At 39.3% G+C, this 11,988-nt stretch overlaps 1 protein-coding gene across 23 annotated transcripts in view; it reads right to left on the reverse strand.

Annotated features, from left to right (window-relative positions):
• The window catches only part of LOC143029217 (dual specificity protein phosphatase MPK-4-like), a 36,577-nt gene extending 27,710 nt beyond the window's left edge, over window positions 1-8,867 (reverse strand). For 2 of the 23 annotated variants that reach the window (XR_012966806.1, XM_076191815.1), the window contains exons 1-2: window positions 4,917-6,145; window positions 4,099-4,230 (exon numbers count right to left, since the gene is read on the reverse strand). Coding sequence is in view for 20 of the 23 variants with exons in the window: in XM_076191815.1 (XP_076047930.1) it covers window positions 4,099-4,230; window positions 4,917-5,097 (313 nt within the window). In the remaining 3 variants the exon portion in view is untranslated. The other 21 variants (XM_076191796.1, XM_076191795.1, XM_076191799.1 and 18 more) reach the window with 20 other exon arrangements.
• Window positions 8,868-11,988: the final 3,121 nt, after the last annotated feature.

Consider the following 11,988-nt stretch of genomic DNA (forward strand, 5'->3'; position numbering starts at 1 on the left):
CTTCTCTACTTGATTCGCCTCCTCTTCCTCTCTTAATTTCTTTCCAAAACATTTTTTTATTACTTTCAAAATTTTCTGTCATACTCTTACCCCATTTCACATCTGCTCTCCTCTTTGCCTCCTTTATCTTATGCTTTACTTCTCTTTTCTTTTCTTTGTACCTCTCATATGATTCCCTTGTCCTATTTTGTAACCAATCTGTGAAAGCTCACTTCTCTTCTACAACCTTCTTTGCTTCCTCATCCCACCACTCACTACCCTTCCTTCCATTTCCTCCTTGTTCCAAACACCATCTTTGCACACCTTGTGACTCCCTCCTTGAACCATCCCCATTCCTCCTCCACTCCTAGTTCTACTCTATCCTTCACTCCCTCCCACTCCTCTCTCAGCTTCTTCTTGTACTCCTCCTTTTCTTTCTCATTTAAGCAGTTCACTCTAAGCACCTCCCTACCTTTTGTCTTTTTCCTCTTTCTCCATCTATCCTCCACTCTCAACTTACCTTCCACCAGAAAATTATCTGATATTCCCCCACTCTCTCCCCTTAGAACATGTACATCCTTAACTCTTCCTACTATACTCCTGGTTACCACTATATAGTCCATTAATGCTCTATCTACCACCCTTCCATCCACCACCCTCTCCCATGTGTACTTATGCTTGACTTTCTTCCTAAACACTGTATTTGCTATCATCAACTCTCTTTCTAGACACATCTCCACCATCAACTCTCCACTATGATTTTTTCCTGGAACTCCACACTTCCCAACCACTCCATCTATTGGTTCATTTCCTACCCTAGCATTAAGGTCTCTCAATACCACTACATTGACATTTCTCCCTAATCCCTTTATGCACTCATTTAAATCCATCCAAAATACCTCCCTTTCCTCTACACTCTTCTCACTACCAGGCCCATATGTATTTACAAAAACCCACATCTCCCTTCCAAGCTTCACCTTCATCCATATTAGTGACCAAGTTTGAGAAAGTATGTGATATGAGAATGTTGAAGGTAAATGTGGGTAAAAGTAAGGTGATGAGATGTACATGGGGAGAGGATGGCAGTGAGTTAGATGTAAGTCTTAAAGAAGAGAGGCTGGAGGAAGTGGATAGTTTTAGGTATTTGGGGTCACATGTGGCAGGAAAGGGAGTGGAGCTGGAGGTAAATTGTAGATTGAAAGAAGCAAGTAAATGTCTTGCTGGATTAAACAGTGTCATTAGAAATATGCATCTGGGAATGGATGCAAAGAGATTATATGAAAGGGTGATTATGCTGACGCAACTGTATGGGGTGGAGACTTGGAATTTAAGAGAGGCAGAGAGGAAAGGTTTAAATGCATTTGAGTTGTGATGACTGAGAAGTATGGTAGAGGTTGTTGTTGTTGTTGTCGTTCCCTAGACTGTCTGTCCGAGCAGTCCCGTCTCCTCAAGGAAGGCCACAGCCGAAACTGGGTTTTCCCACAAATCCTTTATAGAGTGTATGTTGTGTTGTTTGCGTGCATGATTGTGTATAATGCAGTCTTCCATTATGTGTTGTATGGTATGGGGTGAAGTGTTACATCCTGGGCAGCTGTTCACAACACGGTCGTCCAGCCTCTTCTGGTAGCTTAGAAGTGCTGGGTGGTGACCGCATCGCAGTCTGGCCAAGTGGACTCTGTCCTTACGTGGGAGAGAGGATTCAGAAGGGTGGATATCAGGGGGTCTGGCATGCAGCAGTGTGTTGTCTTTCAGTGTGTTAATGGAGCGGTGAGTGATATGATTATGAATATGTTTCCGGAGGCTGGTATTTGGTGGTTGTGGAGGAAGAGAAGAGAGTATCTGTGTGTAATAAAGGTCTTTGGGTGTAGTTTTAATGTTTCTTGGTGTGTGTGGGTGTTCTGCTATGTAGTGTAGCGGGTGTGATGTGTTTGTGGTGGCTGCAGCAAGTGTTTGTGTGCCTCTCATGTCGAGGTGGTCCTTGACTTTGAGGACTTTTGTTTCATGGTGTAAATGGTCTGTAGGTGATGTATTTGTGCAGCCTGTAATTGTTTTTAGGGCTTTGTTTTGTATGATTTGAAGGGTGTTGTGGTGTGTCTCACTGAGATTAGGAGCCCATGCAGGACCCGCATAATTCATCACTGAGCGTATGCATTGTTTGTATATTGTTATATTAGTTTCTTTGTTTTGTCCAAATGTTGTTCCAGTGATTGACTTAAGTGCGTTAAGTCTAGGTGTGCATTTGTTTTTTATGTTTGTGAGGTGTTGTTTGAAAGACATGGATGTATCGTATGTTACACCAAGAATTTTCGGTGTGTTTGTGTGTGGTATTAGAGTGTTGTTGATGTAGAGATGAGGTATGTATTTGTGTTCTTTTGTCCAGTTGGTGAGAAGTGTTGCTGTAGATTTGGTTGGAGCTATTTTGAGTCTGTTTGTGATGAACCATGTGTTGAGTGTGTCAAGGTAAGGCTGGATTATTTCTGCAGCTTTGTCTGTGTTACGATGTGTGCATGTGATTGTTATGTCGTCTGCGTAGGAAGAGATTTGTATTTCTGAGGTGTCTGGCGTGGGTAAGTCATGCATGTATAGATTAAATAATGTGGGGGATAGAACTGAGCCCTGTGGTACTCCGTTCTTAATGTTTCTGATGTGCGATGATTGGCCATTATATGACACATGAGCATTCCTGCCTGCCAGATAATTGGCCAGCCATCTTTTGGTGTTATTGTGCATGTCTGTGTTATATATTTTATTTGTTAGGTTGTGGCGGGGGATAGCATCAAAAGCTTTACTAATGTCCAATGTTATAAGAAGTGTTCTGTGGTGGGGCCTATCTGAATTGATGCCATCTAAAATTCTTTGTGTGAGGTTTGTCAGAAGAGTGTTTGTGGAGTGTAGTGGCCTAAAACCGTGTTGTGAGTCAGCAAGGGGAATATATGGTGTGACAAGTTTAAGTATTAGGCGTATGGTAGAGGTTACAAGATTGGATAGATTGAGAAACAAGGAGGTGAGGAGAAGAGCAGGGGTGGAAAAGGAGATGGCAGACACAGCTGATGAAAGAATATTGGGATGGTTTGGACACATGTACAGAATGAGAGAAGAAAGATTAGTAAAAGAGGTGAGGAAGGCAGAGATGGATGGAGTGAACCTGAGGGGACAACCGAGGATGAGATGAATGGATGAGGTGAAAGGGAATATTTGCTGAGCAAGGAAGGGAGAAATCAGGAGATAGGAGTATGTGGAGAATGGTTGTATATGGATGATACTGTGATGCAAGGATAGGAGGGTGCGGGGGATGGGGGGAGGGTAGGGAGTGGTTATGTATGATATTTTGATGCAGCCTGAAGGGATTTCTCCCCATCTCTTTTTCTGCTGGAGGGGACAGAGAGGGGTGAGGTCACCAATTACGTGAAGCAACCTTGCTGTGGATATACTGTGTCTTACTGCATTGTTTCTGACCCAGGGCAGCAGGCAGGATACAGGGATGACCTGTCATCCATGAGGAGTTAGGATGAGAAGCAGGAAAGGGTGGTGGATGGGAGTGAAATGGGTGGGAGTGGGTACATGCTTTTTGATTTGGCTACCTCCCTTATAAGGGGGAAAAAGCCCTTGGTATATAGATAAATAAAATAATATATTTCTAACAATGGGCTCTTCCACAGAACTGTATGCCTATCATTTTCATGTGCTCTTCTATGAGATAACCCTTGGTTTCTGAGTGCAGATGGTCAATTGAGGTGTACTGTTCATACAATGTGTTTGTTTTCAAACTGTAATCAGGGTTTCTTTCCACTGGCCAAATCCTATGCTTGGCACAGATCTTTGTACAATAAATTTTCTTGCTTACTCTCACTGTGAGGTCCTTGATGTGTGAACCCAAGGACATGTACATATCAAATACTAGAGCTTGGATTTCTGTCCAAAGGCAGAGGTTGTCCATTTAATCTGACTGATGGTCATTTATTTGGTTCATGGTTGCCTGGTCAAGAATCTATTCCTACAATGAATAAATCTGTTAAACATTTGTCAGGGCAAATTCAATGTATCCCACCATGCTCAACAAATTACATATGCAATGGTAGCAACAACAATATGCCACTTCTGAGACAAAGATCACTTTACCTTGTATATAAAGAAATGCCATACCAGGAAGCTCCCTTATTTCAAGTGGTAATGGGTTTGATTCCACAGTCAAGATATGAGATATTCTATATTTGGCTAGGAGAGTCTTGTCCACAGCAACTGATAGATTTCCTGTGCAAAGTCAAAAAGATATTACTTACTACAGGTAACTTATATTTTTCAATCTTTTTTGAGTTTTAAGCTGGCAGCCATCTCTTTTGTATACATTAATGATGGGAGCCTTGGCTATTTACCCTTCTTTTCCTACAGTTGGTCTTGTCTTCTCAGTGTGGAAGCAAACTACTCTGAGTTTCAATTTCAAGTCCCTTTCCTAAAAAGATTTCTCCTTCACTGGACATTTCTCATCCAAAATATATATCTAACAATCTTAAAAGACTATAAATACTTTATGAATGAGTAAAAATTATAATGGGATTTGGTAAAAGCAAATTCAGCAAATTAGAAATGGGTAACATACTTTTTAGGGAAAGCATTCAAGAAGGTAGATAAGGAAAATGACCTTGGGATTACAATAAATACTACTAAAATTTGTTGATCTCACATAAATAGAAAATAAAAAAAACATATCCAACGTGACTGAATGTAAAAATAACCTTATTCCATTGACATGAAATAAAAAGATAGCATGTGGATCAGGATGAATGAGGCATGTTGCTAGCAGATTATCTCCAAAAGGATTAGAGTCACTGAAAAATACTACACCAACCTGATGATATGCCTATAAGAAAATATTAAAAAGAGACCAGGAATGCTGAATGGATGGTTTAGAACCATCACGATAATTCTCTGGTGCATACCTTGGTGGTGGTGTTGGCAAAAATTCATGACTGCAGCCAATAACCCATCCCTTACCTGGGAATGGGACAATTGGCTGCAGCTATCTTGCTGTTGTTTAACTGGTTGTGGGGAATTTGCTGTGGGCAGCAGGCAGCTGTGGACACATCTGTGATTGTGTATATAAGGCACAATTATCTTCATGATTCACTCAGGTCAGACCAGAGATGTATCCAGAGCCCAAATATTTTAGAAAGTAACATGGCACCTAAAAGGTTGGTGGTCAATGATATTTTTAATCCCATTGATTAAAAATTACAAAGACAGGACAATCATGTAGAAACTGCTCACTGAAGACTGCAAAACGAACTTGGAATGCAACATCCTACTGTTTGGAAATTTATTGATGGTTTGAAAAACTTCCAACATGGAAGAGACCTATATTTTGAGTAGCTGATTGTAGGGTAAGATCCACCTATCAAGTTGAGGAAATACAGACAAGCAGATGAAAGAATTAAAGCAATCATCAGAACATCCAAGTCAAATTTTTTTTGAATATCTTAGGGTAACTGCACATAAATTTCATAGGGTTTTGCATTTGTATCTTATCTTTTTTTTACTCAATAAAGAAATTTTTCAATTTTAGCAAGCCCACTTTTTTTTTTACCAACAATTCTACTAACAACATAGCTGTCAACAGATTGCTACATATGTATCTTGCATTATTTTATCCCAATAAAGTTCTTTATAAAGAAATTCTAACCTTCTTGTTTGATCAATTTTGTCAATATGTTCCACATGGCAGCGAGTTGGCAGCAGCAACTGGTCTTACTGCTAAATCTGGTGGCCAGTAAGACAAGTCAAGTTTCCCACAACCAGTTAAGCAACGGTCAGGTAGCCATAGCCAGCTGCCCTAGACCCCCCCTTACCTTCTGTTCTCATCAAACATTACACCCTCTTGTGTAGTAGTGTCAACTTGGTCTACTTAGTGGTATTGAGTTCAGTTCCTGCCCATGGCTAAAAAGCATCACAGCACTGCAAGTCACACCTACTCCCTTAGGTAAGGAGTTTGGGTATGTGTGTGTAAAGTGCATTACCCATATATTTGGTAATAGTCTACATGAACTCTTGAGTTCTCATCTAGGGGGGTAATAACTATTGATCACAAATCCAGCACACGACCCAGGATCATGATGATATATGTTCCTAAACCTGAAAATTAACCTGACTGGATAACATTATACCATGAATGAAGAGGTCATGGAGGCCATGAGTGTTTACCTCAGGGCCCTGCCAAAAGACTTCTACTTCAGTGGAATCCAGGCACTCCACCACTGAGGGAAAAAAGGACTTGAAGAGAGAATATGTTGAAAAATAAAGCATCAAAAAATTTCTATAGGTTATCATCCTGAAGGCTTAAAACTTATCGGTTATTCCTCTACTATGTTTGAAAAATATACATTTAACAGCTTACCTAAGTATAGCCCTTCTTCAATCTTATTCATATCAGGAAGAAAATCCTCCTCATCTTCCATCTTGGATATGGAATATTCTTGTATTAATGTTGTATATGAAACACTATTCAATGACCCTTAGTCTATGAGTTGCTTTTGAATGGTCTGAAATTATATAAATAAATCAAATTAACAGTTCAAAGCACAATGAAACAGAATCATGACCATATTTGAAGTTATAACCACTTAGCATTCTCAATAAGAAAAGATTCTGATGAAATGAAAAGTTTAAGTATATTACAAAAGGTAATAGAATCAAGTATACTCAGGATATAATTCTGTCTTCTTCTATAATTGATTTTAGCAGAAAATTCTGCTTGTTGATCCCCATTATCATATCCTTGATGTATGGGTTGAAGTTCATACACATATAAAAAAAAATCAGGCTCAATTCCACTGCTCAGCATTTCTCTTTTTCTTTTCCTCTTTCATTTTTGTGTCTGTTTCATTTCTTACCAAATAATTCATGTATGGTCACTTACTACTGCCCATTTCCAATAGCCTATTTTCCTTTTTTTCACCAATATTAATTTTCATTGATTAGCTCTAATTGTGCATGAGAGTAAATGTGTCACTGGGTAAGTAATTTAGTGAAGGAATGAGAGGAAGGGGGGGAGGGCAAGAGGAGCTTACTCTAACGACAAGGGCACAGAACAAGGTTACAGCTCACCCAAGCTAGGCTAGGTCAGATACTGTGAATGGTCACTAGAGATAACTATGGCATAATTGGTAAGCATGCCTACCCAGCAAATGGGAGGTCCTTGGTTTGATTTCCAGGTGGCACCAACTTTTCAATGATGCTCCCAATCAAACACGGCACAGTAAGTAGGATCCTGTAAGCCATGCACACTCTTAGACTGGCCCTCAGAGGGCAGGGCCTAAGGGTGGAGATGTAAGAGTGGTCACAGGAGGTGACCGTGGTGTAATTGGTAAGCATGCCTACCCAGGTTCGTTTCCTGGGCAGTGCCGGCTTTTCAGTGACACTCCCCATCCAACAGGTATATTATTTCGACTACTGGTTCTAACAGAAGTGGGTACTACAAAATCTGAATTCAGTGTCCCAACAAAATACTTTATGTTATGGAGGGATTTCATGGTCATTAAGTAGTGTGTATCTCTGCATATTAGATACAGGCCTGGAAAGCTCCAGTTCAGCCCATATTGGACTTAGTGCAGTCAACTCATCTTCACATAGATTGATTTGATTTGATTTATGAGTTTTTGGCCGACGGCCAGGCACTGGGACCAAAATGATCATTCAGCGCCATCTTCACATAGAGTGATATCCAGGAGCTCAAAAGTATACAAAGAGCCTTCGCCAGACAAACCATTGGGATGAAAGAACTTAGCTACTGGGAGTCTGAATAAAACTACTGCTACTCCCAACAGAGAATGACAAATATACTGTCACTGTGGGGTAATATACAGAAAATCCTGGAAAACATCATGCCTGACCCTTTGAACTCAACAACATATACCTGTGAGAATGAAAGGACTTGAGGGAAATTTGGTAGTAGTAAGTATCTTACCAGTAAGTGCATCAGTGCAAATGCCAAATGCCAAGCTTCAGTCATGGTGGGCCCTGCATATTGATATTCCATACCCTCCCCAAGAAGTCACAAAAATAAGCAAGTGCTCACTGAAGACACTACCTGATGACCCAGCAGTAGCAGATACACTACCAGCGACTGAGCCTCCACAATCCACAAATTCGATACCAATTATCAAGAGATACCTGGGATAGCAGGGGGGTGGATCACCTTAGTTGTGGGACACGAGCCTACTCGACCTCCTTTAATACCTTAAATCACTGTAGAATATTATGAAATATGGGTACTTATTCAGATGGGCACTGGAATCCTGGAAATTCCATCCGCGAACATATTCTCCTTCTACCAAGTCAGTTGCTCAGCAAGGTAAAATATTCCTTTGCAAAGTAAACGCTGTTCTACATAGGCAGATAGACCTTTCTATTTCGTCTATACAAGCTCATGAATTCAACATTTAATTTCAAGAATAACGATATGTATCGTCCTGAAAATTGACTATCAATATTAGATCAATTACATGATGTGGATAAACTGACGCAACTAGTAAACTATTCCATTTCCCTGCAAATTTTGCATACCAATCCCTTTTCCCTGATACTGTTTACATCCGCTCTGACGTTTTATCGAAACAGACCGATACCGAGCGAAACCCACTTAGTGGTGTCACATCTAATGTATCTTAGATAGATAGATAGATAGACTTTATTTTGCAATAAATCAATGTACATGAAGTGCAAATAATGACTTGGAAATATATCTTAACGATAATAGATGTGATCCTCTTGTTACTTAAGCCTGGCTGTTATTTTTTATCTTGAAAAAATGTAAATCACAATCTACCTTTGGAGTTTGGACAAGTAATACGTGAGACTGCCCTCTTCTGAAAAAATATAAAAAATATTTGCCGACTGGTTTTCTATTTGTGTTAGGGAACTAAAATTAATCATAGAAAACATAATTAGGATAGGTAAAGCTAATATCGAAATGAATAATAAAACTAACATAAAGCATTAAATTCCGCAGGAGCCACCTATGAAATAAAATGAGTAAGTTTTATGATAAATAATATCTAGAATAAAGTATGTTGGGTGGAATATGATTACAACAAATTAAGCGTGATAATATAACGATTAAACAGTTCCCAGCAATTTTGAAAAAAGTGAGGAGCCTACGCCAGGAGGCGCTGAGTAGCTGCGGCCGAAGCAGTTGCCTTTGTGTTTTGGGGGATCCGAGAGAAGCTCAGAATTCGAGCACACAATTAAACGTTGACATAACGACATTTTTCTCTCAATCCTTTCCGAAGGTAATTTCCCTCAACTGAATAAAATCTAGCAACAGCTAGACTAAAAAAGTCACAAAATGTAAGAGAAAGGCTAAAAAAAGATAAATCTGAAGTTATATTAGAAAATAAAAGGAAAACAAGAAAAATATGTAAAAGGACCTGTCAACTCCCTTTATTTCGCGCCATTTCTTACCTTCTTCTAACACGCCGGATGAAAACTCCCCTCGACTCCTCTGAAAGCGAGCACCTTCCAGGCTCGACGTGTACACAGCGAACTCCCCACGGAGTGGCACTTCAACCTGAGGAACCTTGTCACAGTAGGTGGAGTTGCAGACGCAAACGAACGAACTATGACCAAAGTTGCGAGCGACGCAGGGGCATTCGCCATGTCCGCGGGTCAGACCCGCTAAAGAAATAAAACAAAGGCATTATTTCATAATACTCAGTTTTCCCTGCCCTTCACCGTCACACACACACACACACACACACACTTTCAACGAACGGACGGCTTGAAGAACGTTCTGAAGAAAAGTGCAGATTGTGGATCCCAACGCAAAGAGAAGTGCCTTTTTGTATTTACAGGGTGGGGGGAAATTGCTCGTGGGGTAGTGGGAAAGTAAGGAAAGAGGAGAAGGGGAGGGATTGCTGGGAAAATGGAAGGTAATAAGGAAGTAGAGGACTTGGTCCAAACAGACCGCCGTAAAGTAAACAAACGACCACAAGACGAGCTGGAGGACGACGGAATGTCTAATAAGAATGTAAAGATTAGAAGTATAGATAGGAACAATACAGTAGAAAGTGATGAGAATATTTTCAAGGGATTTAAAGAGAGTGGGGGGACACAAACCCCCCCCCCCGACTGACAAGACTAGAGAAGAAGGTTGATAAGGTGATCGAGGACTTGGAGAGTAGGTTAGGTCATATGAACACCATTTTACAAAGGGTTGAAAGATTGGAAGAACTGGAAAAGGCGAATAAAAACTTAACTGATGAAATAGAAGACCTAAAAAGACAGTTAAGAGAGGTAAAGGTGGAGAATGAGGAATTGAAGAAGAATAGTAAAGAAAACAGAGAAACGATAGCTAAAGAAAGTAAAAATTGGAAGAAAACCCAAGAAGGAAATAAGGTTTCATTCACTGACATAGTCAAACAGCAATTGAAAGAACATACTGAAGACTCAGTTATTAAAGTGATGAGACAAAAGGAGAATATAGTAAGGGATTTAGCAGACAAGAAGAAATGTATAATTATATTAGGAATGGAAGAGAAACACAACACAGATAGAACCACAAGAATCAAAGAGGAAAATGAAAAAGTAAGCCAATTACTAGAATCAGTTCAGGAAGATGAACCAGAAATTATGAAACAAATCGAAGAGAAATTTACTCGGAAAGTATAGCACAGACAAGACCAGACCAATTAAGATTAAATTCAAGTCACAAACAACGGCAGAGAATATCTTATCCAAAACAGGGAAACTAGCAACAAGTGAACAATACAAAAAGATATGGATAAAAAGAGAAATGAATAAAGAGGAAAGAGAGGAAGAAAAGCAGAAAAGACTGGAAGCTAAGGCAAAAAACGAGAACAGAACGGAGTCAGAGAAAGAGAGATTCTATTGGAGAGTAGTGAACATGAAACTAAGGAAGTTCGACATACAAAAGAAAAACATAAGGGAAACAGAGAACACAATGGAAGTGGCAGAAAACTAAGAGTGTCTTACACAAATATAGATGGATTAATAACAGGATTGAATGAGCTGAATGATTATTTGAAAGAAAAAGAACCGGACATAATGGGAATTGTAGAAACAAAATTAAAAGGCCCACTACCACCCAACAGTGTAGGACATGATGCATACAATTATTGGATTAGAAACAGAGAGAAAAAGCAAGGGGGTGGAGTTATGTTCCTGACTAAGAAGGATATAAACGTGAAAGGTGTCATATATGGAAAGAATACAGTAGAGATGATTATGATAGAAGTGGAAGACAGAGATAAGAAGAGCAGAAAATTTGTGATCAATTATGTGCCTCCGAAAACAGCCTCATGGGAGAAGAGTGAATATAAAAGTATGTTAGAGGACACAAAGATAGCATTAACTAAAATAATGGAAGACGGAGGAAGAATAGTTATGATGGGCGACTTTAATTGCAAAGAAATCTGCTGGGAAGAAATGACAGTAAAGAGTGGTGATGACTCATGGGGAAATGCTCTACTTGAGATGATTACTGACCATTCAATGACACAATGGATACAAGAGAACACTAGGTATAGAAATGAAGAAGAACCATCGAGGCTAGACTTAATAATTACATCTGAACCTAGAATAGTGGACAAGATTGAATATAAAACACCAATAGGTAAAAGTGACCACATATTGATTGAACTGGAGCTTAATGAAGAAAAATATATGAAAAGAAATGAACAATATAGAAAAGGAAGAATGATGTATGAAAAAAACAAACTTTGATAAAATAAGAGAATTCTTCCAACAAGAAAACTGGGAAGAAATATACAAAGAAGAAACATCAGTGGAAGAGAAATGGAATATTTTGACAAAAATTTACAAAAAAGGAGTGGAAAAGTATGTCCCAAGACAAAAACAAGAAAAAGAACATGTAAAATGCTGGTACAACAAAAGTTGTAGGGAGTTAAAAGACAAAAGAGACAAAGCCTGGACCAGATGGAAAAAAGACAGAAGACCTGAAAAATGGAAAATATATACTGGTTATAGAAATGAATATGT

Source organism: Oratosquilla oratoria, chromosome 10 (genome assembly GCF_046742065.1).
Source record: "Oratosquilla oratoria isolate Oo_2021 chromosome 10, ASM4674206v1, whole genome shotgun sequence".
Lineage (NCBI taxonomy): Eukaryota > Metazoa > Arthropoda > Malacostraca > Stomatopoda > Squillidae > Oratosquilla > Oratosquilla oratoria.